The sequence below is a fragment of the Bacillus rossius genome, chromosome 5 (genome assembly GCF_032445375.1).
Source record: "Bacillus rossius redtenbacheri isolate Brsri chromosome 5, Brsri_v3, whole genome shotgun sequence".
In the NCBI taxonomy this organism is placed as follows: domain Eukaryota; kingdom Metazoa; phylum Arthropoda; class Insecta; order Phasmatodea; family Bacillidae; genus Bacillus; species Bacillus rossius.
The window spans coordinates 60,754,094-60,781,481 of NC_086333.1; the positions used below are offsets into that span (position 1 = coordinate 60,754,094).

The window sequence follows — 27,388 nt, forward strand, 5'->3', positions numbered from 1 at the left end:
ATTAATTTATAATAAGCATGTCTTGAAAATAAAAACTCAGAAAAATTAAAATAAATTGACACTTTTTTTTTAGTGTTTGAAATAATATTATGTACCAATGTGATTTATGTGAAATATGTTACTAATAAGAGAAGCAATATCAAACATCATGATATTGATTTTTCCAATCCATTTAGTTTTTAACACTTTGGTACTAAAGTCATGCTAAATAATTAAATTCAATGAATATACGACAATAAAAGATAATTTTTTCGTGGTTTTAGATATGTTTTGTCAAATTGCTGCTTTATTTCATATTTTTAGTTATGTTTTGGTGCTAAAGGGTGTATAAACTTTCATTTCAGTGTAAAAGTGATGTATTGAATTGCTTTGCGGTATTATTTTGGTTTTATCGCAATTAACTGTCTAATACCTGTATGTCCCTACACATCAAAACACCTTTTTTTCTTCATGCTCATTGGTCGATAACAAAGTCACATCCTTTGGCAGGTTACACGTGATTGGATACCCATTCCTCCTCCTTGTTTATCATTGGCTCAGGGCCATCAAGGGCGTGTCAAGAGAACACTGGAGTTCATGTCATCAAGTCTACTTTGCTATTCGAGTCCGTGAATGATTCGTGGCTCTACGCACTGGCATCACTTTGTTCTCAGCTCATGTGCCTATCTGTTTTTTTTTTTGTTTTAATATATCACTAAATGAAATTTTTATGTGTTTTGACTCCAAGAACCACCCTCCTTCCCTCCCTGGATAGGGCTTGAGTTGGCCTCTGGGTTTATTTATATAAATGTGAGGAAACTGAACAGGTTTTACCAATCACGTATAAGACCACAAACCTTTTGTACATCCCCAAGGCTATCGCGAAAATATGGAATTTGTTGTCTCACCGGCCTAATGGTTGGTAGCAAATGTCTCCATTACCATCGTTTGATTGTTTATTTTCTATTTGAGTTGCCAACATGGTGACAATGAAAAATGAACAACTTTCATCTCTGTTAGCAAAATGTTTTTATATATATTTTTTGAAATATATGGACCCAACCGCCGGGAATCGAATCCGGATCGCCTGGGGGAAGACGATTGATCTGAACAATTTATTTGTGAATGATTGGCTTGTCGGCAATCATTCATTAATGACTAGAGGCACACATATTTCGCGGAAAGACCTGAAGTTAATACACTATGGCATCGTCTGTGTTTCCTGATTGGGTGAATTTCTTTCAGGAACATGTCGATTGTTACAACACCAGTTACAGTAATTCAGTGCGGAAGCAAACGCGTCCTGAGTGACTCGATCAGTTGAAGTAACGACTTCTCTGCTAACGGAGGAAATCGCTGGCACATACGTACCTGGTTACAGTAATATGCGATCAGATTATTTTTGCGAGAAAAAAAAGTATGCCCTTATTAATGGCTAGTGCTTGGCGAGATTTATTTCCTTTTTGACCAATTTTAGCGACGGTGACAAGAGCTCTATGGCTCATTGAGACGAATAAAAATTGACACCCATGTCTTACCTGGCACTCCGACCGCAATGGCGGACACAGGAAATTATTTCGTGAGGGGATTTTAAAATAATAAAAAATATAATATTAAGAATTTTTGCATTAAAAATCTTACGTCGACAACAAGGAGTTTAGAAAGTTACATAATCATTCATGACAAAAATCACTATCTTTGTTGGTTGTGGATCCTGGGTTTGTAACTGCTCACCTTGCATCGTCCAAAATAACACAATGCCTTCACGGATATCTCACTTTTATTTTAGCAACTTCGTGAAGAGAGAGGGGGGGAATATAACCCCCTACCCCACCCCGTTCAACCCTCCTCCTGTATCCACCATTGTCCAACCCTTAACTAGAGACCCAGCAATTTCACGAATTTGTTTGGCATCAGGCTAAAATTCAAAGCCTTAAATTTGCTCTGCCAAAATTTTCTCTTCAACTGGCTGATCTCTTAGCAAGGTCCTTTTTGTTCTTGCTAGTCGGCACTACCTGATTCGCTTGCTTTTCTCTTTGCTGGGCGTAGTTGGCTCACGGTTGTGGAGGGGCGTGTCCAGATAACTGCGGTGCAATCATTAACACAGTGCAAGAGTAGGCTGGTTTTCATTATAGCTTGTGAGCAAACAAATCCGCGAATATTTGTACCTCTACCCACAACTAGGGCCTGGAAAAATCCGCTGTTTCAATGGCCGCTAGGATGGAATCCAAAATACTTAACATACTCGGGCAACTGCCAACTGCTCATTGGCTAATCACTTGTGAGACCTGTTACCAGAGAGTATTGTGATTCAATACTTACTGTGTTGAAGTTTTTTCGATGGCTCGTAATTAGGAGCAGGAATTTTTTGCGAATAATTCTGAACGCCTATTAGACTGTAACAAGTTATACACGCACCAGCGGTCTCTTCCTTATGATTGGCGTCCATCTGCGAGAGGATTCGTTGCCTTTTTTGACTGAGCCACTCAGGACGCGTTCGCTCCCCCACTGAATTTCTGTGATTGGCGTTGTAACAATCGACGTGCGCCTCTACGAAACTCACCCTATCGCGAAACACAGACGATGCTACAGTGTTCTAACTTAAAGCTAATCTCGGAATCTTTTCGCGGAATATGCATGGCCCTACTCATAATCCTTCATATTATTCGTTGTCCAGTCACTGAAGCGGCACGAAGGTAAACTCATATGGATTCCAACCTAACGCAAAATGAATCCACGAGTTTTTTTTATCGGTCTCTGCCCATGAGCCCTCGCGGGTGGAAGCCGGCGTACTTACAACTGCGCCACTGAGGACGGGTTGCAAAAAATTCCGTTCGACCGCTCGACCACCGTGGTCGCTGTCCGATCGGTAGGGACCGGAAAAATTCGCGGGTTCAATTAGCTGTAGGATGAACTCCATAGTTCTACGTGCACTCGGTCATTGGCTGCTGTCTTGTGAGAAGTCCCAACGTAGCAGCCTGTGATTCGATAAAGCTTTGGTTGGTTGTTTCTCATTGGCTCAGAGTCATCCAGGTGAATTGTGAGCCAATAGCAGAGGCAGCACTGAGGTATAACTATTTGTATTTTAGCCTATCGCGAAATGAATTCGCTAATTTTTCCGGTCTCTGCCGATCGGGGAAGGCGCCAGCAGTGCTAATAAAGTCTTAGAGCTCAGGACACAGCCAACTGTCTGGTTAGCTGAGTCAGGTACAGGGCTGAGGCGGCGTCTGTGCTGGGATGGGTGGCCCCAGCCGCTGGTCATTGCCGAAACTCTAATACCTTCCCGATCAAACAACAGAGAGTGATCCCTACCAGTTATGTTTACTTTAAAAGCTCTGGAATGTTTAATCGAAGAGAACTGTAATGTTACTCCCACCCTACCCCATTAAGGCGCATGTTCACTCGGCACCTCAGATGCTCACCAAGTGTAATATAAAAGGATGGAAAAAAAATTCACGCTAATGATGACATCACAATAATGGTTATCCGTTGAAAATATTTGTAGCAGGGAAAAAAAATCCATGTGAGGTATCGCGTTCAAATGGTATAAATAGCCCTTTGAAAAAATGTAAAGACGAAAAAAAAAAAGCAAATGACGTGTGAGATCCTACCTAATAGCACCAATGTCATTTCAAGAAAAGTCTGTCAAAAGCTTGCCCCGTTGAATAAGCATATGAATATACTTATATTGTATACTGTTTTTCATAATATATGCATCTTAAGGAATCCATTTGTATATCGAAAAAAATTTTTTTATCTACGGTAAGCAATTTTATGCATTAAAATATGCAAAGATGAATATGAACATATGTGGGAGGGGAACGCGAGAACGCCGGCCGTAAGGTCGGAATAATCTGTCCGGTAGTGGTCTCCAGCGCGCTTCACGGCCAGTTGCACCACCGGGGTTCCGGCGGGATCTCCTTCCGTGATCGTGATCGTGATCGTGATCCTTCTCCTGTCGCGCCGCTGCGTCGCGGGCGCCGGGCGAATATCGGCGGGAACTTTGAGGCGCAGCGACACGACTTGCGGTTCGCGGAGTGAATCGCGGGCAGACGTGCTCGCGTCTTGTTCGGAACATACTGCAGGTTATTATTATTGTAATAAGACCTAAATATAAGAGAGTGATTCACAAAACTTCTGATGATATATCAAACATGTGGGAAATAGCTGCTTTTTTTTTAGTATTACAATCACTTCTCAAGTGAAATGCACATATTTTAAGTATTACAAACGCTCACTCTTTACGTCGTCAGTATTCTATATTAAATAATAAGATGGCTTTATTAACCCTGTGATGCATACCCTGGGTCTTGGAGGCCCATTGAGTTATTACTGTGGATATTTCAGTTATATTTGAAAAGCAATATATTTGTGAATTTATGTAATCCTTGATTGATGTTTTTCATTAGTTTTCATGTACTTACAAAAAAAATTAGCACAATATTTTTTTTAGAAAAAAAAAATTATGTCTGTACGCCGGTTTTACATACCCTGGGTCCCACAGGCCCTGTATAAAATAAATTTTCTTTGACATGTAATATTAATTAATGTTGATGTAGTTTTATTTGGTTTACAAAAATTACTTTAGTTAACTCTCCTGATCAATTACAACATATTTACAACACATTTATTTTTATAAAATAAATCAATATATCAAACTATTGGATGAATTTATTTTCTAGTCCTGAATTTTTTTACAAGTTATTTATTCATATGTAAACACCAAATAAACCCTTCTAGTGAAATTATGCTGTACTACTTTGATGTAACTGTTTTTATTACATACAATAATTAGATGCAAATTTTAATACTCGTGACAAAATATATGAATCTCACTAGTATTCGATTATTATGTTTTCTATTTTGTAATTATTGCAGTGGTGATGAATGTAAAAATTCATAACTTTTTTCACATTGTTATGCGCACAGCTATCTGGATAAACATACCACCAGTCATCTGTGGTTAATTTTGTGAACTAAGAAGTTGGTTCATCGCTTGCCACCAGATTGCAGTAGCTTGCTACACATACATGAGAAACCAGTTGGTTTCAGTATTCACATCTAACAAGTACAGTTTTAATTTTTTAGAAATGTATTTAGTGTGTAGTTATTACAAAGGGTTGGGATGTTGCTGCTCGTGAACTATTTTTAGATAAATGTGCAAACCCTATTTACAGAGCAACAATGTCTGTAAACCGATTTGAAACAATAAGAAAGTGTTTGAGGTTTGATGACAAACGCACACGTGAATCCAGGCTGCAAACAGATAAGTTGGCCCCAGTTCGGTATGTATGGGATCTCTTTATATCACAGTGCAAAAATACAGTAATACCATCAGAGTGTGTAACAATTGATGAACAATTAGGTTCATTCAGAGGGTGTAGCAGCTTGGTGCAATACATGCCCAGCAAACCTGGGAAGTATCTATCGGATAAGTTTTTTTGGATGTGCGAATCTGATACTGGCTATGCTGTTGATGGATGCATTTATGCTGGTAAATTACAAGGAGAAAAGCCAACGAAGAATTTGGCTCTCAATATAGTAAACCAGTAAGTTGTGCCCCTTCATAATACATCAAGAAATATTATAACTGATAATTTCTTTACCAGTGTTGCACTAGCAGAATACTTGCTAGAAAAAAACTTGACAACTGTAGGAACTTTGCGACAAAATAAGCGAGATGTTCCAATTGAACTGAAAGAGTGTAAAAATCAACCTTTGTACAATTCAAAATTTGCATTCAAAGATGATTTGACAATGGTTAGTTTCATCCCGAAAAAAAAAACAATTGTGTGCTTTTGTTGAGTACAATTCACCATGGCAATGCCATTGACCAATCGCATCCGAAGAAGAAACTAGAAATTATAAAGTATTACAATTCTACAAAAGGTGGTGTTGACTTGATGGACCAAAAAGTACGCCTGTATACTTGTAAACGCAAGACAAAAAGATGGCCTGTTGTTATTTGGAGTAACATACTGGACGTTGACACACACAATGCCTACATTTCGTTCAGAATTTAACATCCTTATTACCATCAAGGGGTCACACACCAAAGGAGACTGTTTATCAAAGATCTATCATTGGAAATGATACACACATGACTAAACGTGCAGCCAACCCATTTCTTCAGAAATACATTCAACAAGACATGGAAAAGTTTATAGGCAAGACAGAATACGCACCTAGTAATGTAACTGCTGCATCTAGTTCATCGAAAAGGAGAAGGAGTTCCATTTGCCCTTCATCAAAAGACCGGAAGTGTGCTATGATTTGCTGCAAATGCACCACCAATGTTTGCAAGGAACATAGCTTATTGTGTGCCAAAAATGCATTTAGAACAATGAATAATGTTTTGAACCAAAACTTATCCTTGTGTAACATGAAAGCTTCAAATGGAGTTGTTGAAGTTAGAAGTTCTACAGATACAATATCTCATTTATTGTAAATGTGTGCATTCATATACCGGTATGTTGTATATAAATATATTATGTAAATATAAAGTGTGAAAAAATGAGGCTTCTAAGTAATTTGAGTAGTTTCTTTCATAAAAATGTACTATTACAAAATTGAATTTTTGACAATATCATAAATAAGGCAGATAAATTTTATGAATCTATAAAATCATTCATACAGATGTATATAAATTATTAATAGTTCATTTAAAATAAAGTGTGCTAAAATAGTAAGTAAAAAGTATACAAAATCCTATCTAAATGTAATTATTTTGTATGTGGGCCTGAGAGACCCAGGGTATGTTATAAGTGATAAATGTTAGAGTATGCATCAGAGGGTTAAGCTTAATACCTCATATTTCAGACTGATTAGTTTTGTAATAACTTTTAAATGCTCGTAGCCTATGTGTTATGTCAGATCAACTGCGAAGAAGCAGTGGCCGTACTAACTGCTATCTTGTTACAATCGCTTCGACCATCTTCCCACATTGTCGCAATCGATTTTAGCGAATCGATATCTTTCTAGCCCCATCAATAGAAATATACGCGCCAAACAATTTTCCGACGCAGTTGTCGCAGACTGAATATTGTGCGGATTCCAGCCCCTCGCGAGTGAAGACCGTGGAGTCCTAAGATGCGTTGACGCAACTTTTAGAGGAATGTCCCGTAGAAAACTCTTGTGCTGAGATCGGAATGGGGCGACTGTCAGTTGGTTTTACTTCGGACGATTAAGGCTTCCGCGTATTATTTTTTTTTCCCCCGCCTGCCATCCAGTGACGTGTTGGAAACCGGTCTGTTCGTTATCTCCGGCAGTCGCGACCTCGTCCCGACGATAAGCGCTGCCCGGCCACCGCGGATCTGCGGCCAGTCGCCGTCGAGGAGCTTCAGCCGCCGGCCGCCGGAGACCGCCACCGGCGACGACATGGACCACGGCCGGAAGCACGTCAACCCCAGCCCCTACCTCGGTGCCAACCCCGTCTCCAAGCTCCTGTACTGGTCAGTAGCGACGAGCCAAGCTCCTGTACCGGTCAGTAGTGACGAGCCAAGCTCCTGTTGTGGTCAGTAGCGACGAGCCAAGCTCCTGTTGTGGTCAGTAGCGACGAGCCAAGCTCCTGTACCGGTCAGTAGCGACGAGCCAAGCTCCTGTACCGGTCAGTAGCGACGAGCCAAGCTCCTGTACCGGTCAGTAGCGGCGAGCCAAGCTCCTGTACCGGTCAGTAGCGACGAGCCAAGCTCCTGTACCGGTCAGTAGCGACGAGCCAAGCTCCTGTACCGGTCAGTAGCGACGAGCCAAGCTCCTGTACCGGTCAGTAGCGACGAGCCAAGCTCCTGTACCGGTCAGTAGCGACGAGCCAAGCTCCTGTACCGGTCAGTAGCGGCGAGCCAAGCTCCTGTACCGGTCAGTAGCGACGAGCCAAGCTCCTGTACCGGTCAGTAGCGACGAGCCAAGCTCCTGTACCGGTCAGTAGCGACGAGCCAAGCTCCTGTACCGGTCAGTAGCGACGAGCCAAGCTCCTGTACCGGTCAGTAGCGACGAGCCAAGCTCCTGTACCGGTCAGTAGCGACGAGCCAAGCTCCTGTACCGGTCAGTAGCGACGAGCCAAGTTCCTGTTCTGGTCAGTAGCACTTCGCGACGACCCTCCCCTGCAGGCTCTGCACCCCGTACAACTGAGACACGTTCCTCCTTAGTTTCCACGGGTTAATGCTTCACAATTCTACACAAATACACACTCTGTAAATAAATATATATATAACATAGACTATTGGATGTACTGGGACAACACAAAGCATAAATTCCCGGGTAAGACTACGAACCCAGTATTACTGTGAACACTATGTTTTTGTAATGATGCAGTTGTTTTCTTGTAAACGTACAAATTTCAAAATAACTGTGATTTTATATGAATATTTATTATCGATTTACAATATATATATTATAAATGTATTAGAAGTATTCGTTTAAATTATATATACTTATATATAATATATAATTGTATATATTTTAGATAGAATAAAAATATGCATTTAAAATTACAGTTTTTTTTTAATTTGTACATTTACAAGAAAACAACCTTATCATTACAATTCCATTGTAAATGGAATATAAGTATTCACTTAGAATTAGAGTTATTTGTAATTTTGTACGTTTACATGAAAACAAATGTATCATTATTTTTTAAAAAAAAGTAGTGTTCGCAGTAATACTGGGCTCGGATTCTTACCCGGCCATTTATGCTTTGTGTTGTTCCAGTTACTCCAATAGTTTATGTCATTTGTAAACCGTTTCCTGAACAATCTTCTAGTATTGACTGCGTACATTAATAAGCATGATGATGATGGGTATTCGATTATCATTTCCATAAAATTATTCGTCAATTTCAGTACGAAATACTCAGTATTATCTCGAGAAACGTATTCGGTATATGCTAAAATAACCATAGCCATGTGTTGTACAAAGTTACAATATATTGCTTGTATTCCTAAGCGACTGGTTTCCAAAGGAATATTTTGTAAAAGTACAGATTTTTTTTCTGTGTATCTCTAGAATTAAATAATTATTAAAATATTATAAAAATTAATTTAACTTTATAACAGCGTGGTATTTACCTTTGAATGGAGGTATTTAGCTTTTAGAAGAGAAAATTCTCTACAGCCGGTTATGTGACTCATCAGAGCGTAACGAAAAGTGCAACACTAAAGAGTCCTCAGTGGGGAAGGGAGAGGGGGAATAACGGATATATTATAGGTTCATACAAATGTTAGAATCCTTTTAGGATTCTCATCGGCACGTGTGTTACAACTGTGAACCTCCTGTGTAAACTTCCATCGTGCGTACCAACTTTAGTGTTTAGTTTTATCGCTCTAGTCACTTCCTTATTGTTTTGTTCCATACTTCATGTGGATTATTGATGTGTGAAGTTTTACTTCTAAATGTGTGTCGGATAAGCACCCATTTTATACTTCTGTAAAAAAATATATTCCAAGGAAATTTTATTTAAAAAAAAATAGTGAATGCATGCATGCAGGACATGAAGTGGAGGCATAAATGAAATGAACGTAGTGTTAGCGTCAATAAAATATTAATAAAACTGTTTTAAATAGTTTTAATGGTGAATGTTTAAAGTAGTTTTAGGTAAGAAAGGTCTAAATGTATTATTGTAATTTTATTTCTTTAAATTCACGACATATCGAAAATTATGTAACACTAGTTGTGATTCCCAGCTTCGTATCTCACGTGTATATAAAGATTTTTTAACACATAAAGATTTCTTTAAAAACTCACTAGAAAAAAATATATATATTGTTATTTTGAACACACGTATGTACCATGTACCTGTGCGACATTATTATTGTGTTATATCTTGAAAGGATCAGCTCAATCATAGAATGCAGTTAATTTGGTCGTATTTCTCAGTTTAAATTTACAAATGTTGCTTTATCTCACACATTTATTTTTAATAAAACATATTCTATGTCCATTTTGAATAACATGAATTATAATAAAAAATAAAATTTTTAGAAATAAGTATTGGTTTTCGATTTTACTTTTGCCTATTAAAATATATACCAATTAATTTACACATTTATATATTAGTATAGCTGAGGTATAGACTAAATTCTGATATTTTTTAGTCAACTTTCACCCAAAAACGTATTAAAAATAATAAAAACCAATCACTTTATTCCGTTTTTATCAGTGACTTAAAGAAAATAAATTTTTGCATTTTATTATTAATGTGTAAATGATTCAAATTCTTGGCAAATTTCATTAGGTTATGGAATATTTTGATGCGATACCTATTTTACAAGTTATTGCGAAACATGTTGATTATTGCCTAGAATAAAATGCTAGTGTGTCCAAAATGATTAAAGCATACATTTTAAATCATAAGTTAGGCGCAGGCCCTAATATTGATGTCAATATTAGACCAGCACTAAGCACTATTATTAGAAACAAATATTATGAATCAGAAAAGTAGGTACGCAACTATAACAGAAAACAGAATCTCACTGAAAGATGAAGTCTGCAGCAAAGGAAAACAGCAACCAAACTAATTTTTAACATATAGTCATATAGCTTTTAAATTAAAATGCTTAACTTTACAGAATAACGCTAGAAAATTAAAAGTTCATTCTATTATTATTACAAATAGAGAGAGTGATTGTTTGTTTGAACGAAAAAACTCGAATACTACTGAAAAATTTTGCAAAATCTTCCACTGATATAAATTTAATTTTATCCGAGTGAACATTATATGTTTTATTTTAAATAAAGTTTTCAATAATATTAAATATTATAATTTTTATACACAACAGTAAACTAATAAGTACACCATAGAGTTTGTCATGAGGATAGTCATCATTATCAGAAAGGAATAAAGTTACAATAAATATATATACATATATTATATATAAGTGCGGATGTATACTGCATGCGTAAAAATTATATATTTTAATTAATGTTAGTATCCATACTTTGTTCCAATGTTATAATGAAAAAGAGTTTGAGTTTTTTGTAATCATTCAACTCGAACACTTCTGGAGATATAGCAAAACTTCTTTCCCTGTTTTTAAACTACATTATTCCTGGTATAAATATATAATAATTTATTATATATATAAATATACATATTATTCCGTGATATTAGGAAATATTTGTAAATAGATAAGAGAAAAATATCACATTTCCTATTTTCTGCAAGCTTAAGCTGAGTAAAACGTGAAGGATATATTGTGGTCATAAAATTAAAAATTACTCAATAAAGCAAACTTTATGTTTAAAACACTTTAAACATTGGCAGTTTCTACTTCCTATTCCTGACTCTTTTGTGTAACTTGTAGTTGTGCATATCTTTATAAATGCCAATTTTATACATTTCCTAACTAAGCGTGTTTTTATACCATAAGATAATATATTACATTATCTACCCGTAAGAAGCCGGTTACTGGTTCTAGTTTGTTTATACTAAACTTAGATGCCTATTATTGTAGAAATTCTATAAGTTTAGTGTAAAACCAAGTTTTTCATATGTTCGTGGGACGGCCAGTTGGCAAGTTTCCGAAGTATAAGCGTAGGGCAGTGACTGATGTTAATTACGACTGTCTGTCTTATCATTCCGAAACCGCTGATAGCAGTTCAAGTACCCAGTTAAAATAAAGTTCACAACGTAACAAGATAAGTTATTCCTAGCTAACTTGATTATGATAAAAATTAAATTATGTCATGAAGTAAACTCTTACATTTTTTAAAAGTTGGCATCATTCCAAATAAGTGTATTTTAGTGAAGATATTTTTAAGATTTTCTTTAGAACATCGTTTTCTGTTCTGCTAAATACGTTAAATATTTTACGTATTATACAAATGGACTGAAATTTATACAATATTTACTATAGAGTTAAACATGATTTTTTTGGGTTCTCTATACATTAAATAATCCAATACACGAAAATATGTGCAGCTCTATCACGACATCAACAAAGACAATAATTAATTGCTGATTAACGATTCGTTGCTTAAATGCATACAAATTGTAATATATATTATAGTAATACTTTCTTCCAATTCAAGTTTTACGAATGCCTTTCTGTCTACTTAAGAAAAAAAGTTGTAAATAGGTTTTTGTCTCATTTTGACTTAATGAATCACCTGAAGGGCGTTGTTGGTATTTTTTGTACATAAAATGTACACAGAATGTCTCAAATTTTGAGCAAATCACCATAGAGACCCGGAAATTTCGGATATTCGTTTCGTGTCAGGCTAAAATTCAAAGCCTTATATTTTCTCTAGTAACGTTTGCTTTTCCAGTTTGCTGATGTATTAGCGACAGGTTGTTGGCACTACCTGATTCGCTCCTATCCTCACAACTGGGCATCGCGGTTGTAGATGGGCGTATCCAGATAACTGCGGTCCAATCATTAGCACAGTGCGAGAGTAGGCAGCTTTGCATTCTAACTTGTTACCAAATAAATCCGTGGAATTTCCGTACCTCTAACAATAATGCTTAAAAACAAATTCATGTGTTCTACGAAACTCGGACACAGAATTTAACGTAGAATTATTTTTAAAAAAAATGCCAAGCGTGATAAATATAAGCAAATTGTGTTTTCAACTACATTTGTGGACGCGAATCACACTTAGTTTCCGCACCCGCCGCTATAATTCTTTACTGGAGCAGCTACGACGGCAATGAAATCATTTCATTAGCAGACAGAGATTTTAAACTATGATAATGTAACGGCTCCGATAAAATCGAAAAAGACTTTGGACCTGATTTTCTAAAAGTAACTTTATTAAAATACTATCCATCTTGTTAAAATTAATAAACCAGTTAATACTTTAAAGTTTCCCTTTGGTTTTATGAACTTTTGTTCACACCATCCCATCTCGCTGGAGATCCACAGCGCAAATTACAACGGACCCTGTCATCTGCGCGTTTATATCGTTTGATTCACCGGTTCAGTTACGATCGCACATTTTCTTGTGGCTTGTGGCTGTCGAGTCGCATTCTATTGCCCCCTAAAGTATGTACTGCGAATATTTTTTAAAAAATTCTGTATTCTTTTCACTAGCATACCTCGCCGTAGCTGCAGCGCTTGAATGCACTCGAAGAGCTAGTAAGGCAACAGATATCACTTTCGACTTTCAAAAAGTATATTGTGAAATAATAATAAATAAATATAATAGAAACGTAATTTAAAAAAATGTAGTGTGTGCATACGTATGTTTATTGTTTATTTTCAATGTTCGTATTAGGTAATTTTTAGTTTTTAATATCCAATGTAGTTAACATAAATTGTATTTTGTATTTAATTTGTTTATTTGCCCTTTTTTATTGTATATTAGAGTCCAATGTTAGTGTCCGCTTTGAATATATATACAGTATATATATTCAAAGGTGTCCGTGATTTGTTAAAATCAGTTATTTTTTCTCTTAAGCATCTAATCATTTCTAGTATTCTACATATTTCTATTTTTCTATTTATTTTATATATTCTACATGTTTCTATTTTTCTATTTATTTATACTTTCTAGTAATTTGTTTGTTCAGTCTGTTTTTTGTTTGTTTTTTTGTGGATAAGTGGTAGACAAGGCAGCTCGCTTACATTTCGCCACATGAAATAAATCGATTAAATAAATAAATGAATAAATAAATTCGACGCGTATCTATAGCCTATGCGAAAAGTAATAATTTTTTTTTTCCAAGGTGGATGAAAGACCTGTTTCTCGTGGGACTACGCGATGATCTGCGACAAGATGATCTGTACAACCCACTGCCCCGAGATCTCTCGGACAAGCTGGGTGACAAAATGGAAAGGTATGTACAGATATTGTCTGTCTTCAAATATCGCCTTTAACGTGCCCGCCTAGTCAGGGGTGTGTATATATATATATATATATATATATATATATATATATATATATATATATATAGGTGTCTGTGAGGCAGGACGGTAAGTGCGACGCTAGCTGGTGCTTCCAGCGCGGTATCGCCTCTAAGAGCAAGGCTGTTGACTGGCGCGCAGTCTTCTCGTCTACTCATTTGCCCTCGCCGTATTCTTAACTGATTTACGTGAACAGAAACTACTTGGATATCTTGAGCGGTTTTTAAATCACGGGGTACACCGAATGTGTTTCCAGGTCCTCGATGGGCCCTTTAGCGTGAAGGGTCCGTGAAAAATGCATCTCAGGCCGGTATTCGAACACACAAAAATAAGGTTTTAGGTGTTGAATATTCTACAACTGTAGCCTAATATTGCTAGTGCGTGGTAGGAAACGTCCAGTCCCTTATTTTTAGGGAACGGATTTTAGTCTTCTATCCGTTGCCGTTCTGTTGCCCAAATTCCGCGCATGCGCAGAGCTCACTTTTTCGTTGATTTAATCCAGATGGCTGACCCGTGTTCGGCGCCAATAACGCGTATATAGTCATTTTCGTGATCATCGGGGAAGTATTAAGCGTGTTCGTGTGCCAAATGAATCTTTATGATAGCGAAACAATACTGGAATACATTTGTGCACTTCAGTGGCCATAACAGTAAATAATGACAACTTAAAGTGTACTTTAGAAAATTAGAAATAAAGGTTATATTTTTGTGCGTTGGTGCTGCTATCTGTAGTAATTTTGCTGTAACAATTGCATCGATTGTTACGAAACGTCCGCTAGGATGCGTTGAAAACCATATATAGCCTCGCGCAGGGCACCATTTATTAAAACTGTTGCCGATTTTTTTTCCTTGGTGGAATTCGGTTTGGACACGCTCTGGAATACGACGCACGAGTTAGGTTACAGTTGTGTCCAAACAAAGCAGTGCTTATTCGCTATCTTACCCGAGTCAATTTTATCGATCTGTATAGTAGCAAGATCTTTACGGAATCGCTGATGCATTATTTCGTGAAAGGATGAATCACTCGCCTCCTTTCCTGCGACATCGTGGCATTTTAGGAGATTGTGGTGCTATTATTTAATTAAATCTGTGACAATAGTCTATTGCTTAGTCAGCCAACTGTCGATAAGACTCTTTAACGTCTATTTTTACATCCAAATGATTAAATTGAATGTGTAGAAATTTAAAATTGCCTGAAAATAAAGTGTGAATAATTTGAAAAAAAAGAAAAAGAAAAAGAACTGCCGAAAAGGTATTTATTTGTTGATACACTCGATTGTGTTAGCGTATAAATAGATCGAACATCCTTCCACGTCTTGTTTCTCACTGGAAGCAATCTTTAAAATTAAATAAACCTATGGTTAGGTCTTCATAATTATAGTTAAATTTATGATGTTTGATGAAAGAAATTTATTCATTAAAAATAGTGGATTTCAACTGTATTGGCATTAAAAATTAAAAACACATGTAATAAGTAGTACATATCAAGCAAAATTTAATTAATAAACTGTTTTAGCAAGATATGGTAAGACACTTAAAATGTACACATAAAACAATACTTTATATATTATGAGAGTAAATTAAATAACAGCTAAAAAATTTAATATTCTTCTGCAATGTTCCTTAGTTCGTGAGAAAATTATAAATATGAAAATAAAGTACATCTTTACTTTGTTTTAAAATGCAAATTCTAGAGCTAGAATTTTGTGGTTTTATTTTGTGACAAGTTTTATTGTTTTCGTATTTATTTTTAAAATGTCATGCACTAATAAATAAAATTACTCACATATGAAAACAAAAATCGGTGTTATTGAAACTACTAAACATATATTACGTTTAAAAAGGTTGATGCGAGAAGGGAGAAGAAAAATATTTGTTTGAGTTTGTGGTTTGGGTTGATTTACGGTGCGAACATAATTTCAAATGTAAATTTTAAAATTTTACCTTTGTCACGGGTTTGTTTCTTTAGTACCTACTATTAATATTAATCAAATAATCATTACATAATAAAAAGCCCCGGATCATTTACTTAGGCAGTACATTTCGTGATAATGTTCGGTACCTTAGAGGTTCATAGTTAACCATAATATTGTAATTTTTTTTGTAAATGGAACAGAAATATTCGTGAAAAAATACAGATCAATTTATATTTGTACATTTACATGAAAACAATTTTATCATTACAAAATAGTGTTGGCAATACTGGGTTCGGATTCTTACCTGGGAATTTATGATTTGTGTTGTCCCAGTACCTCCAATAGTTAAAGGTATTTGAAAACCATTCCCTCAATAGCTTTACAGTATTTATTGACTGTGCACATTAATTATCAATAATAAAACAAAATAAACTACAATTATTAAATATTCTATTATCTTTTAATCTTTTTTAAATCATGCTTGAATGAAACATCAATTAAAATATTAAATTATTCTCCAGTTTTCATAAGAAATACTCAGCATTTTCTTGAAAAACTTATTTCGTATATCCAATGATAATCATAGCTATGTGTTAAAAAAAATTAACATGTATTGTCTTGTATTACAAATTATTTCTTGGCTACTGGTTTCCAAAGGAATCTTCTGTAAATGTACCCAAAAACTTTTATGATTAGTGAAAAGCGTACAATGCGAAACCATACATAAACCTTGTTATCTTATAGGCTTGAGAGAAAAGTCATCAGCAGCTACCAACTTAAACATTGGACTTTTGATAAACGTCAAAATCCTTGAAATCCATAAATTTATCAACTGAAAATACACCTTCATACGTATCGTGCAGTGCTTGAATTAAAAACCTAATTGAAACTACCAGCAGGAACTAATTTTTTAAAAGTTTATTTCAGAAAGCTTTCAATTAGTTATTTTTTAGTGTTAGTTAACAGACAAAGACTGTGAACGTAATTAAAGTTTCAGATTTTTAATAGTTTATCTGTCCAGTTTTATACATTAAGATGCTTGCTGCATAATATTTGCATTGTAGGAACCGGAAAAAAATGCACTGATTTAATTTCGTGATAAGATAAGGTTCAAATATTAATACCTCTAAATCAATGCTGCTATTGGCACAATGAATAACCGTAAACTAAATAAAAACCTAAACACAAGCTACCCAGTTGAGACGTCTTACCAGTCAGTAGTCAATGAACAGGTGACATTTGCTCGAGTATACATATGACTGTAGGGTCTAGTGGTGTGATTGAAAACACGGCGTTTTCCGGTCCCCGCTGACGAGGAACCAGTTGGAACTTGTCTGGAAGCTGTATTGGTTTATGTTTGACGTTAATAATCTTCGCAGGCTTTCGCGGCCATTGTCTGAAGTAGCTTGGCTTCTGGGTTGTAGCCGCTTCCTTGGCAAATAATTCACCGACGTTTCGATCGACATTGCAGTCGCCATCATCAGGGAAAAGTTACCTACTGGGTTGTATCCGCGTCCTTGGCGAATAATTAACCGACGTTTCGGTCGATATTGCAGTCGCGATCATCAGGGATCAGTTACCTACCATCAGTAGGTAACTGTTCCCTGATGATGTCGACTGCAATGTCGACCGAAACGTCGGTGAATTATTCGCCAAGGACGCGGCTACAACCCAGAAGCCAAGCTACTAATGTTTGACGTGTTTCCCCGCAGCATATGGAGTGAGAAGAAGCTCAGCAGCGGACACAGGTCTGGCTTTCTCGTGAAGACAATCGTGAAGATGTTCGGCTGGGAGTACATGAAGTGCGGCATCCTGCTCTTGATTGTCTCCTGTGTCATCAGGTACGAACAAGTTTAACTATCGAGAGTGTGTAACCGGCATTTCATATTCAGCTGCAGTTAATAGGCATGTGAATGTTTAAGTAACTCTTACACGCTGACTGAAAAAAAAAACACACCTTGATGTGCAATTACATTCTGTTAAGCTACAAGGAACGAAATTTTCCACGAATATCCTCGATCAATCTGCATTTCTAGTTAAGACTAATCTGTTATGTACGTTGCATTACAGGTATTACTATAAATAGTTGCTTATGCATCATGTTTACACTGGTTCTTTACCATATACCATTTATGTAAATTATTTTTTTGTAAATGGAACAGAAATATTACGTAAACTTACAGATATTTGTAAATTTGTACATTTACATGAGCACAACTGCTTCACTACAAAATAGTGTTCGGAGTAATATTGGGTTCGTACTTTGCGGGATCCCAGCACCTCCTATACTTCAAGTTATTTGTAAACCGTTCCCTGAATAGCTTTCCATTATTAACTGCGCACATTTTTAAGCAAATACGCATTATAAAACAAAATACAGTCCAGTTATAGAATATTCTATTATTTTCTCCGTGGTTTGAAAAAAATTATGTTTGAATAAAACATAAATTTAAATGAAAATATAATGTGTCAATTTTTCTAACACATACTCAGTATTATCTCTAAAAACGCATTTAATGTATACAAACAATTTCTTGGCAACAGGTTTCTAAAGGAATTTTTTGTACCAGTTAAGGAAATCTTTTTTTCTGTGAAATTCATCGCTAAGTGTTCTTATGTATTTTTCTTACGTTTTTTATTTTATTTTAGGAACTATTGGAACTAATGAAACAACACAAAGCATAAATTTCCGGGCAAGAATCTGAACTCAGTAAAGCTGTGAACACTATTTTGTAGTGATACAGTTGTTTTCAAGTAAATGTACCAATTTACAAATGTCTGTAATTTTACACGAATAATTTCTATTAATTTACGTTTCTCTGCCCAACAACCATTCTGTCATTTGTTCTTCAACGCCTCATCGTTTCTTTTCACCCTCGATATCACTGAGACGTTACGGGTGTAGTTCCTATTCCAAGTCGTTACTTTATATTTATAATTTTATTTATATTTTTCACACGGTTAGATTTTTCGACTTTTTTAGTGGCTGAACTTTCACCAAATGATAATATACGTACATCGCATACATTCTGCATAATTAGCTGGCAAAGTTACATTTTAACGTTTTTGTGCACTATGCATGAGGCTAACTAAAATTGATTTTAAAACTTGAACTTTTTAGGTTTAACGAAAATTTTTACTGGCTTCTATGTGGTATAGTTTAATTTATTTCAGAAAAAAAATATTATTTAACCTAGCCTTTTTAAATCATCAGACCTTTTTATGATTTCAAAAGGATCAATAAAATAAAATAAATTGTTTTTGAAACAATTTTCAAACCATATCACGCAGCAGCCACCAGCATTACCTTTAAACTCAAACTATTTCAGTTATTCATTCCATTTTGGTTCTCCTTAATCATTCAACACAGATCTAAAAAAAAATCAACTTTCGCAGCTTATTATGCAAAAAAGTATCCACTATATATACATAGGGGCAGGCAATTTTCGCGAAAATAATTCTTAACTTTTAAAAGGCTGCAAAAAGGTGTGCCCGCACCAGCGGTTTCTTACTTGCGATTGGCGGCCGTCTGAGAGAGAAGTCTTTGCCATATTTTACCGAACCACTCAGGACGCATTTTCTTCCGCACTGAATTACTGTGATTGGTTATGAAACGAATGACATTAATTGGAAGAAAAAAAACTCACCCTCACCCAAGCACGAAACACAGATGATGCTGCAGTGTTTTAACTTTCAACAACTGGTCTCGGGATCTTTCCGCGAAATATTCATGCCCCTATATATACATATGCATAGTTTTTTTTTTTTAATTTTGTTGAAGAACGTGTGAAACGTAATCATGAAATGAAAGACCTGGAACGATGTACATGTACAAGTAAATGAAAAGAGAGAGAGAGAGAGAGAGACGGAGGTCTTCGCAGGGTGTCGCAGCCCCTGCTGCTGGCGAGTCTGATCCACCACTTCACCCCCGGGGCAGCCACCTCGAGGACCACGGCGCTGGTCCACGCCGGCTGCCTGCTGGCCACCGCCTTCTGCTCCACGCTGCTCTACAACCACGCCAACAGACTCAGCATGGACCTGGGCATGCGGGTCCGCGTGGCCTGCTGCTCCCTCGTCTACAGGAAGGTCGGTGTTCTCCTGGCTCCTGGCTTCCAAGCCGTGTTTTAACCCGGACGCAACACCGCCAAGCTTAAGATACGCAGCGGTATAAAGTCCCGACGATGTTCGTACTCAGCAGGGCCGGTGCAAGGTAAATTGGCGCCATTGGCGAAAAAACCTTAATGCCCCCAACCCCCCCCCCCCCCACCCGTGGGCCGGACACCCCCAAAAAAATTTTTTTTTCTTGCCTCAAAAATACGTCACGTAAGCCTAAGATTTTGTCAACAATCAAATGTTAAGCAGGCTTGTGGTTTTTTTTTTTTTTTTTTTTTTTTTTTTACTGTTTCACCCCATTACAAATCATAAACAGGTCACCGCGGACTTTAAATAATTACTTATGTCAATATAAACATTCAAAACTGTTACAACATTCCATTTTCATCTAGTTTCGATAATCGTTAAAACATATGATATCAGGTGTTGTGTGTCGTGCTGCGCCGCCCCAAGCTACTTGGCGCCCTAGGCGGTTGCCTAGTTCGACTGTATGGACGCGCCGGCCCTGGTACTCAGTGAATAAATACTTCCTCGGCAGGTTGTATGCATATTACACGTTGCAAAATTTTCTTTTATTAAATACGAGCTCCTTTGTTCGTTGTTTACCCTTCAAATCGCATAAGCCCAAACGCCTCGCAGAATTTACCCTTCGGCTAACTGGTGTCTTTTCTCCCCTCACACCTCCCTACGCACTTCAGACCCGTGCGCGCCATAACTGCTCCCTGATGATGGCGACTGCAACGTCGACCGAAACATCAGGTGAATTATTCGCAAAGGACGCGGCTAACACCCAGAAGCCAAGCTACTTCAGACAATGGCCGTGAAGGCCTGCGAACGTTATTAGTTTCAACGCTCTGACAATGATTCCTCCAGAGGTCAACGTTAATTACAATTTTTTAATTTTTTTTTAAGTTATATTTCTTCAGATACATTACAAAAAAAAGATGAGAGTGAATATTTATGATGCGCGCGCACCAAGCAACGAAATTTTCACAGGCTGAAAAAAAAACACAAATTACAATTATGTATCTTATACCTAAATACTGTTTGACGTCATTAAAAAACTTTCATTAATTGTGAATATTAGTGACAGAAATCGTGATTATAAACATTTTCAAGTTTATTGATACAAAAATATATTATTTTCAAGTATTTATAATTTATTTTCTTTATGAATTATTACATAATTATTTCATAACAGTTAAAATTAATCGTGATTATTTTACTAAATTAAGTAATTTATTTCTTACTTTTGCTTATATTATCTAATATTGAATACTGAGTATTTATTTAATTTTTTTTAACTTGATTGAATTTATACTTTACCAAGCGAATTAAAAAGTAAGCTCCAAACTATTTTATTATTTTATTTATATCGATGTTTGCATGGAAAATTTAAATTAGTATTTTATTACGCCAAGGAAGTATAACTTCTATAACGAGCGTAGATTAGTACAGGCACCCATTTTGAAGTGAAACTTCTAATGCGACTTCCAACAAGGTTGCGTTAAACATTTAACGCTACCACGGAGGGGGTATGAAAGCACTGTTGCGTTAAACGTTCAACGCTCCTGGGGAGGGGCAATAGAAAGAGACAGAGCGAGAGTGAATGCGTGGCACTCGAACGCATGCGCGTAGTATACCTGTGACAGGCCAGCGCGAACGTTAGCAACGAGTAGCGTCCAATATTCCAACGAAAGAGGGAGAGACAAAGAAATATACTTACACAAAGGTAGAAAGTAGGAGAGAGAAAGGGAGTGAGTCGGTAGATCCCAAGCACATGCGCGTGGTATTCTTGCTATTCAGTGAAGTAAACAGTGTGAGCGTCGTGAAAACCAAAGGGGGAACTACCATTGATGCAGTTTTTGCAAGAAATATTGAAAAAATAGAACTCAAACATTTCGTATCTTACTTTAGTTATCATAATCCCATTGTAAATGTTATAGATTTTGATATTTCTCCACTCGAAAATGATAATTAAAAGATGCGATCAATTGTGAATTGTAAGCAATGTTAATAAAGTTTGTCTTAAAGAAACAATATGATTTCACTAAAAATCAATTTCTACCCCTTCCTATTTTCATTTCCACATTACGAAGTTTCACTTCTTCCGCGCGGAGGGACTCCACGCACTATTTTTTTTTTAATACGCCATCACTCGTTACACTGTTTGTCATACAAAATATTTTTTAAAACCCACAAAAAATAATACCCGCGTGGGTTTTAACCGACACAAGCCTTCTCTGGACAAGGTGTTTGTACGTTGTTTTACTGCCAATATTTTGCATGCAATACGCAGTAAACTTTAAAATATACAGAAAGAATTCCATAAAAAAATTGTTTTTGGCGTTTGCGTTTATCAAACCAGTTTCACAGTCACGATTTAACAAACGCAAGCAAGCCCCCTCAGTATATTACCAGGAGGGGGGGATATGCCACCCCCTGCCCCCCTACGAGATCTACGCCCCTGTCAGCTGATGTCAAAGTTTAGTTTATTCGCATCGCCGTGTGCGCCTGTGCATTTCAGTGTGGTCGTTGTGTTGTTATGGCGTGTTTTCTAATTGCTTGCGTATTCATATTTTTTTCCGTTATCAAGTTTTATCGATGACTTACAGAATAACTTGAGATGGCGTATGTATATTGTATGTGTGTGTGTGTATATATATATATATATATATATATATATTAAATCTAAGCTTAGTTAGGTCTTTGAAATTTGGTGGGCAATGTTGATGAAATTAAAATTATGATCCGATGACTAAAGAAAAATTAATCAACTTTCCCTGCTGAAGATAGGGACGGATTTTAGGCTTCACAAAGTCGTGAAATCTTGTGTTGTCCTCCCTTTCGTTTTTATTTTGGTCTGTTGTTAATTTGTGCTGCAGAATCTGTATTTGTGTTTGCTTTGTGTTGCTGACAATTTCAGAATTTATTTTTTTATGATTTAGTCCCAGGTTTTTCACGATTATCATTTACTGTATCGTTATTTGTCTTCCTGTGTGGCCATTTTATAAACAATGATTTATAGTGAAAGTTTGCGTTTACTGTAACAGTATAATATATATGTATACATAGTTTTATGTTCATTTTTAATGCAATTTTTCTGTGTCTTTTTTTATTCTGGTATTTGATGATTCCTAAGTTTTCGACGGTTTGTCCTGTAGGTGTGATACCGTGTTCTTTTGTCATTAGGTATTTTTAACACGCTTTTATTAGCTTCACTTGTAAATAACTATGTAATAAAAATTTTCAAGTCGATTTTAACCTACTTTTAATTATCGTATCGATTTTAAACTTTGCACGTAGTATATGTAATTCAGGAGACAATAAAATAATTTCATGACTTTGACCCGAAAAGAAAAGGAAAGGGAGCGGGAATAGGGTCGAAAAACCACTATTTTCATGCTATGGGAAATAACCATGTTTTTTTTTTGTATATCCATGAGTTCAGTACATGATGGGAAATTTGCCCGAAGTATACCCCCCTCAAGGGAGGGGGGTTGGTCTAAACCAAAAAATTTCGAAAATTTCCAAAATTTATTCTCTTTTGATTTGGATTGTTTCCGAGACATTCAATTCGCGAACCCTTAGGAAAGGTCATTTGCCCCCAATTTTTTGAAAGTCGGGACAATTAAAACACGTTAATTTTAACGTGTTTCGGGGCCTTAGGGCACCATATTGACGTACTAGGGGGGAGGGGGTCAGTTGCCCCTGAAATTATCACGACTTTGAAAATTGATTTTGTAGTGCATTTCGAGGCATTCATACATAATATAATTCACCTGTAACTATATAATAAAATCTTAGAATTTGTTTTTAACCTACTTTTAATTGCAGTATAAATTTCAAACGTTGTAAGTTTATGTAATCCCGATGACAATACAATAATTTCATGAATATAGCCTGAATAGATAAGGTGGGAGGGTCATAGGGGCAAAAAAAACCACTACTTTCGAGCTAAGGGCAATAACCATGCTATTTGTATATCCATAAGGCCGTGTTATGGTGGAAAATTTTCCCAAGAGTAGGCTGCCCCACTCCCCCTCCCTTCCCAGGAGGGCACAGCCAAAATTTTTAAAAGATTTGGATTGTTTCAGATCTAAGAGGCCGGAGCATGGTGTAAACTGTGCCGGGAGATCGAATTTCCCTCCCCCTCCGTGGGGTGGTCATTTGACCCCGATTTTTAAAAATTCAGAAAAATTGAAATCCGTTGATTCTGACGTGCTCCCGAGGTCTTCAGGCACGATCGGACCCACTCGGATGAACATTCCGATTGAAGGGGGCGGAGGAATAATTTCCTCCGAAAATTTCGGGACTCTGAAATTAGATTTTGTGGTGCATTTCGAGGATTATTACGAAGTGGGACATCGATGTGTCAAACCCCTCCACCCCCCTCTCAATCCAACTCACTCAGAGAAATGAGTCCTGGCCCTTTTCAACGAAATGTTATTTTTTTCTCATAACTATTGTTAACTGGGTCATTCTTTTGGAAAAAGAAAAATAAAGAAGAGAGAACCCCACGCGCTTTTTTTCATGTTATATGACATCTCGAGTATAAGAGATATGTGGCATGATTAACGTATGCAGTAATTGTGGCATGTCTCGAGTGTACGTGCGATGTGACAGTAATTGTGGCATGTCTCGAGTGTACGTGCGATGTGACAGTAATTGTGGCATGTCTCGAGTGTACGTGCGATGTGACAGTAATTGTGGCATGTCTCGAGTGTACGTGCGATGTGACAGTTATCGCGGCATGTCTCGTGTACACGGTGAATGCGGCGTGCCTCGCGAACACAGGACGAGTGCACCGCAGGAACCGGCGTACGACAGAAGCGCGTGTCGTGTCCCCGCGCAGGTGCTGCGGCTGAGCCAGAGGGCGACCGGCATGACGACCACGGGCCAGGTCGTGAACCTCATGTCCAACGACGTGAACCGCTTCGACCGGCTGCCCTTGCTGCTGCACTACCTGTGGATCCTGCCCGTGCAGACGGTCGTCATCACGCACCTCATGTGGCGCTCCGTCGGCGCGGCGGCGCTCGTCGGCGTGGGCACGCTCTTCGCGCAGACCGTCCCGGTGCAAGGTCACTGCAGGGGGAGGCTGCCTGCGGGGTGCTGTCATAGCTTAGAAACACACTACTTAGAAACACACGACGTAGAAACACACGACGTAGAAACACACGACTTAGAAACACACAACTTAGAAACACACGACCTAGAAATATACAACCTAGAAACACACGACTTAGAAATATACAACTTAGAAACACACGACTTAGAAATATACAACTTAGAAACATACGACTTAGAAACACATAACTTATAATTTTCTAAGTTATGACTTTTTACGTTATGATGTTTCTAAGTTGTGTGGTTCTGCGTTGCATGTTTCTAAGTTACGTGTTTCTAAGTTATGGCAGTTCTAAGTTGTGTGTTTCTAAGTCGTGATAGTTCTAAGTTGTGACTTTCTACGTTATGACGTTTCTAAGTTGTGTGTTTCTAAGTTATCATCTTTCTAAGTTGTGTGTTTCTAAATTACGTGGATTTTTTTCAAGTTTTCTAAGTTATGACAATTCTTTGTGACTTTCTAAGTTACGTGGTGTTCCCACTCCCAGCTCGAACTTAACCTCAACCTCTTCTACTGCGGGAGGAGGATTTGCGATGGCTATACAAAATAAAAGAGAAATAATTTAACGATAAACATTATTTATTTTTAAAAAAAAATTGTTGAACCAAGTATTGCGTGTATGGTTGCAAAATTTCCTAATTATAGTTCCTAACTTTGTTTGCAGAAACAAACCGACGTTGAATTCTCAAAACTGCTAACCCATTTAAAATGTTTACCAATATTGCTTCTTAGATATTTATCAAAACATATTAACCAGATGTTCAACACCAATTTTTTTAAAATTCAAACGGGAGAGAGCTCTGCCCTTAATCCCACCCTCTCCCCCTAGAATTTGCCCTTAACTCACACACTATTTTTTCTAACAGGTGGCTACAGGCTGGAAAAATCAGTATTTATTTCACTCTGTGAACCTTGGATAGAGTAAACTTGAAATCCGCTGATAGTGAGATTTGGTTATAGAAACAAATGCAAAAAAAATCTACTGATTAGAGTGGTGAAATTAGATATATTTCTCAGTCAAAATTTGCGCTGATGTGGTGCGACTTCAAGGAATTCCAATTTTGAGTGCACCATACCAAATATTTTGTGATGACATATGAAATTTACTAGTTTAAGGTAAGCTTATTATTGACGAAATAAGTTTAATTTTTTTTTTGCTCCAAAAACATTATTTTGAGGTCATCACATAATATTTTATAAGGTGAATACTTATTCATAGATTATTTTTGTTTTCCACATATTTGTTTTAGTTTTGTGCTGATTTTTATATTTTTAATGTCCAAGAAACTTCCAAATAATCAATTTTGATATGAATGCAGGTTTCATTCAGCAATTAAGACTACTAAAGCAATATGGACAAACTAATCCTATCAATTTTTTTTTTTTTGCTTATGTAACGGTGTTATGGTATTTTAAAACTATCCTGAATCGTTAACAGGTTTGCTTTTCAAATAATAAAATTAAGAGCAAAACCATGTTCGAAATTTCAAAAAAAGTAGTTTAATTAATTAGTTAGCAAAGTAATGCGAATGCTGCATGTAAATAACACTTTTGTTTGTCCCTCCAGGATACGTCAGTAGAATCATTTCAAAACTAAGGATGAAGATTGCAACCAGAACAGATGAAAGAGTGAAACTTATGAACGAGATCATTAGTGGCATTCAAGTAATTAAGATGTATGCGTGGGAAAAGCCTTTTGAGAAAATGGTCTCATATGTACGCAGGTATATAACATTTATTCCCATAAGAAGCCTACCGTTATATATATATGTTAAGTTTCTGTGCCGAGACATAGTAAATTTATTCATGCTTCTTGCACAAAAGTTTTTTTTATTGTAATTTCTGAATGTACATGTCTCGTTTACACTGACCGGCATTTTTTATAATTAATTTGGAGAATATGGATGAAATAGTGTGTATGAAAGGGAAGTGTTTCCTGAAACCCTAAAATGTTGAATACATACTTGTCTTCAGATGTTAAAAGCATTTAATTTATTTAAGAGTTTGGTTCATGCTAAGCTTATTTCTTCGGCGTGAAACCAATATTATGTTTTAAATTTTGCTGATTATTTTGGGTGTCTATGTACATGTAACGTAGGCATTGAATCTAATGTGCTACTTTAGAACGTGACTATAATTTTTGTTTAATAATCCTAACGACGGACGAGATTGTAAATATTTGGCAAGTCTAGATCGTGTTTTATTGCTTTAAATCAGAAATTTTCATATTGAGGAACATCAAATTTGTTTATACTATAGGAAATATTTTTATGAAAAAATGTACAATAATATTCCATCTAAAGTTAGCAAGTTAAAAGAAAAACTCTTTTATATGGTTCGGACACTTACAATAAAATATGATAGAAACGTTGTTAAGACTCAACTTTAAAGCCAGCCTTGGTAAGCACTTTAGACAA

The 27,388-nt window shown here is 36.5% G+C and overlaps 1 protein-coding gene across 1 annotated transcript in view; it reads left to right on the top strand.

The window, feature by feature from the left end:
- Positions 1-7,314: 7,314 nt before the first annotated feature.
- LOC134531876 (ATP-binding cassette sub-family C member 4-like) overlaps positions 7,315-27,388 on the top strand; it is a 69,484-nt gene continuing 49,410 nt past the window's right edge. Inside the window, exons 1-6 of the mRNA XM_063367885.1 lie at positions 7,315-7,430; positions 13,640-13,750; positions 17,446-17,574; positions 19,615-19,819; positions 24,702-24,927; positions 26,539-26,695. Of these exons, the coding sequence (XP_063223955.1) occupies positions 7,357-7,430; positions 13,640-13,750; positions 17,446-17,574; positions 19,615-19,819; positions 24,702-24,927; positions 26,539-26,695 (902 nt within the window). The 5' untranslated portion in view covers positions 7,315-7,356. The remainder of the gene's footprint in view (positions 7,431-13,639; positions 13,751-17,445; positions 17,575-19,614; positions 19,820-24,701; positions 24,928-26,538; positions 26,696-27,388) is intronic.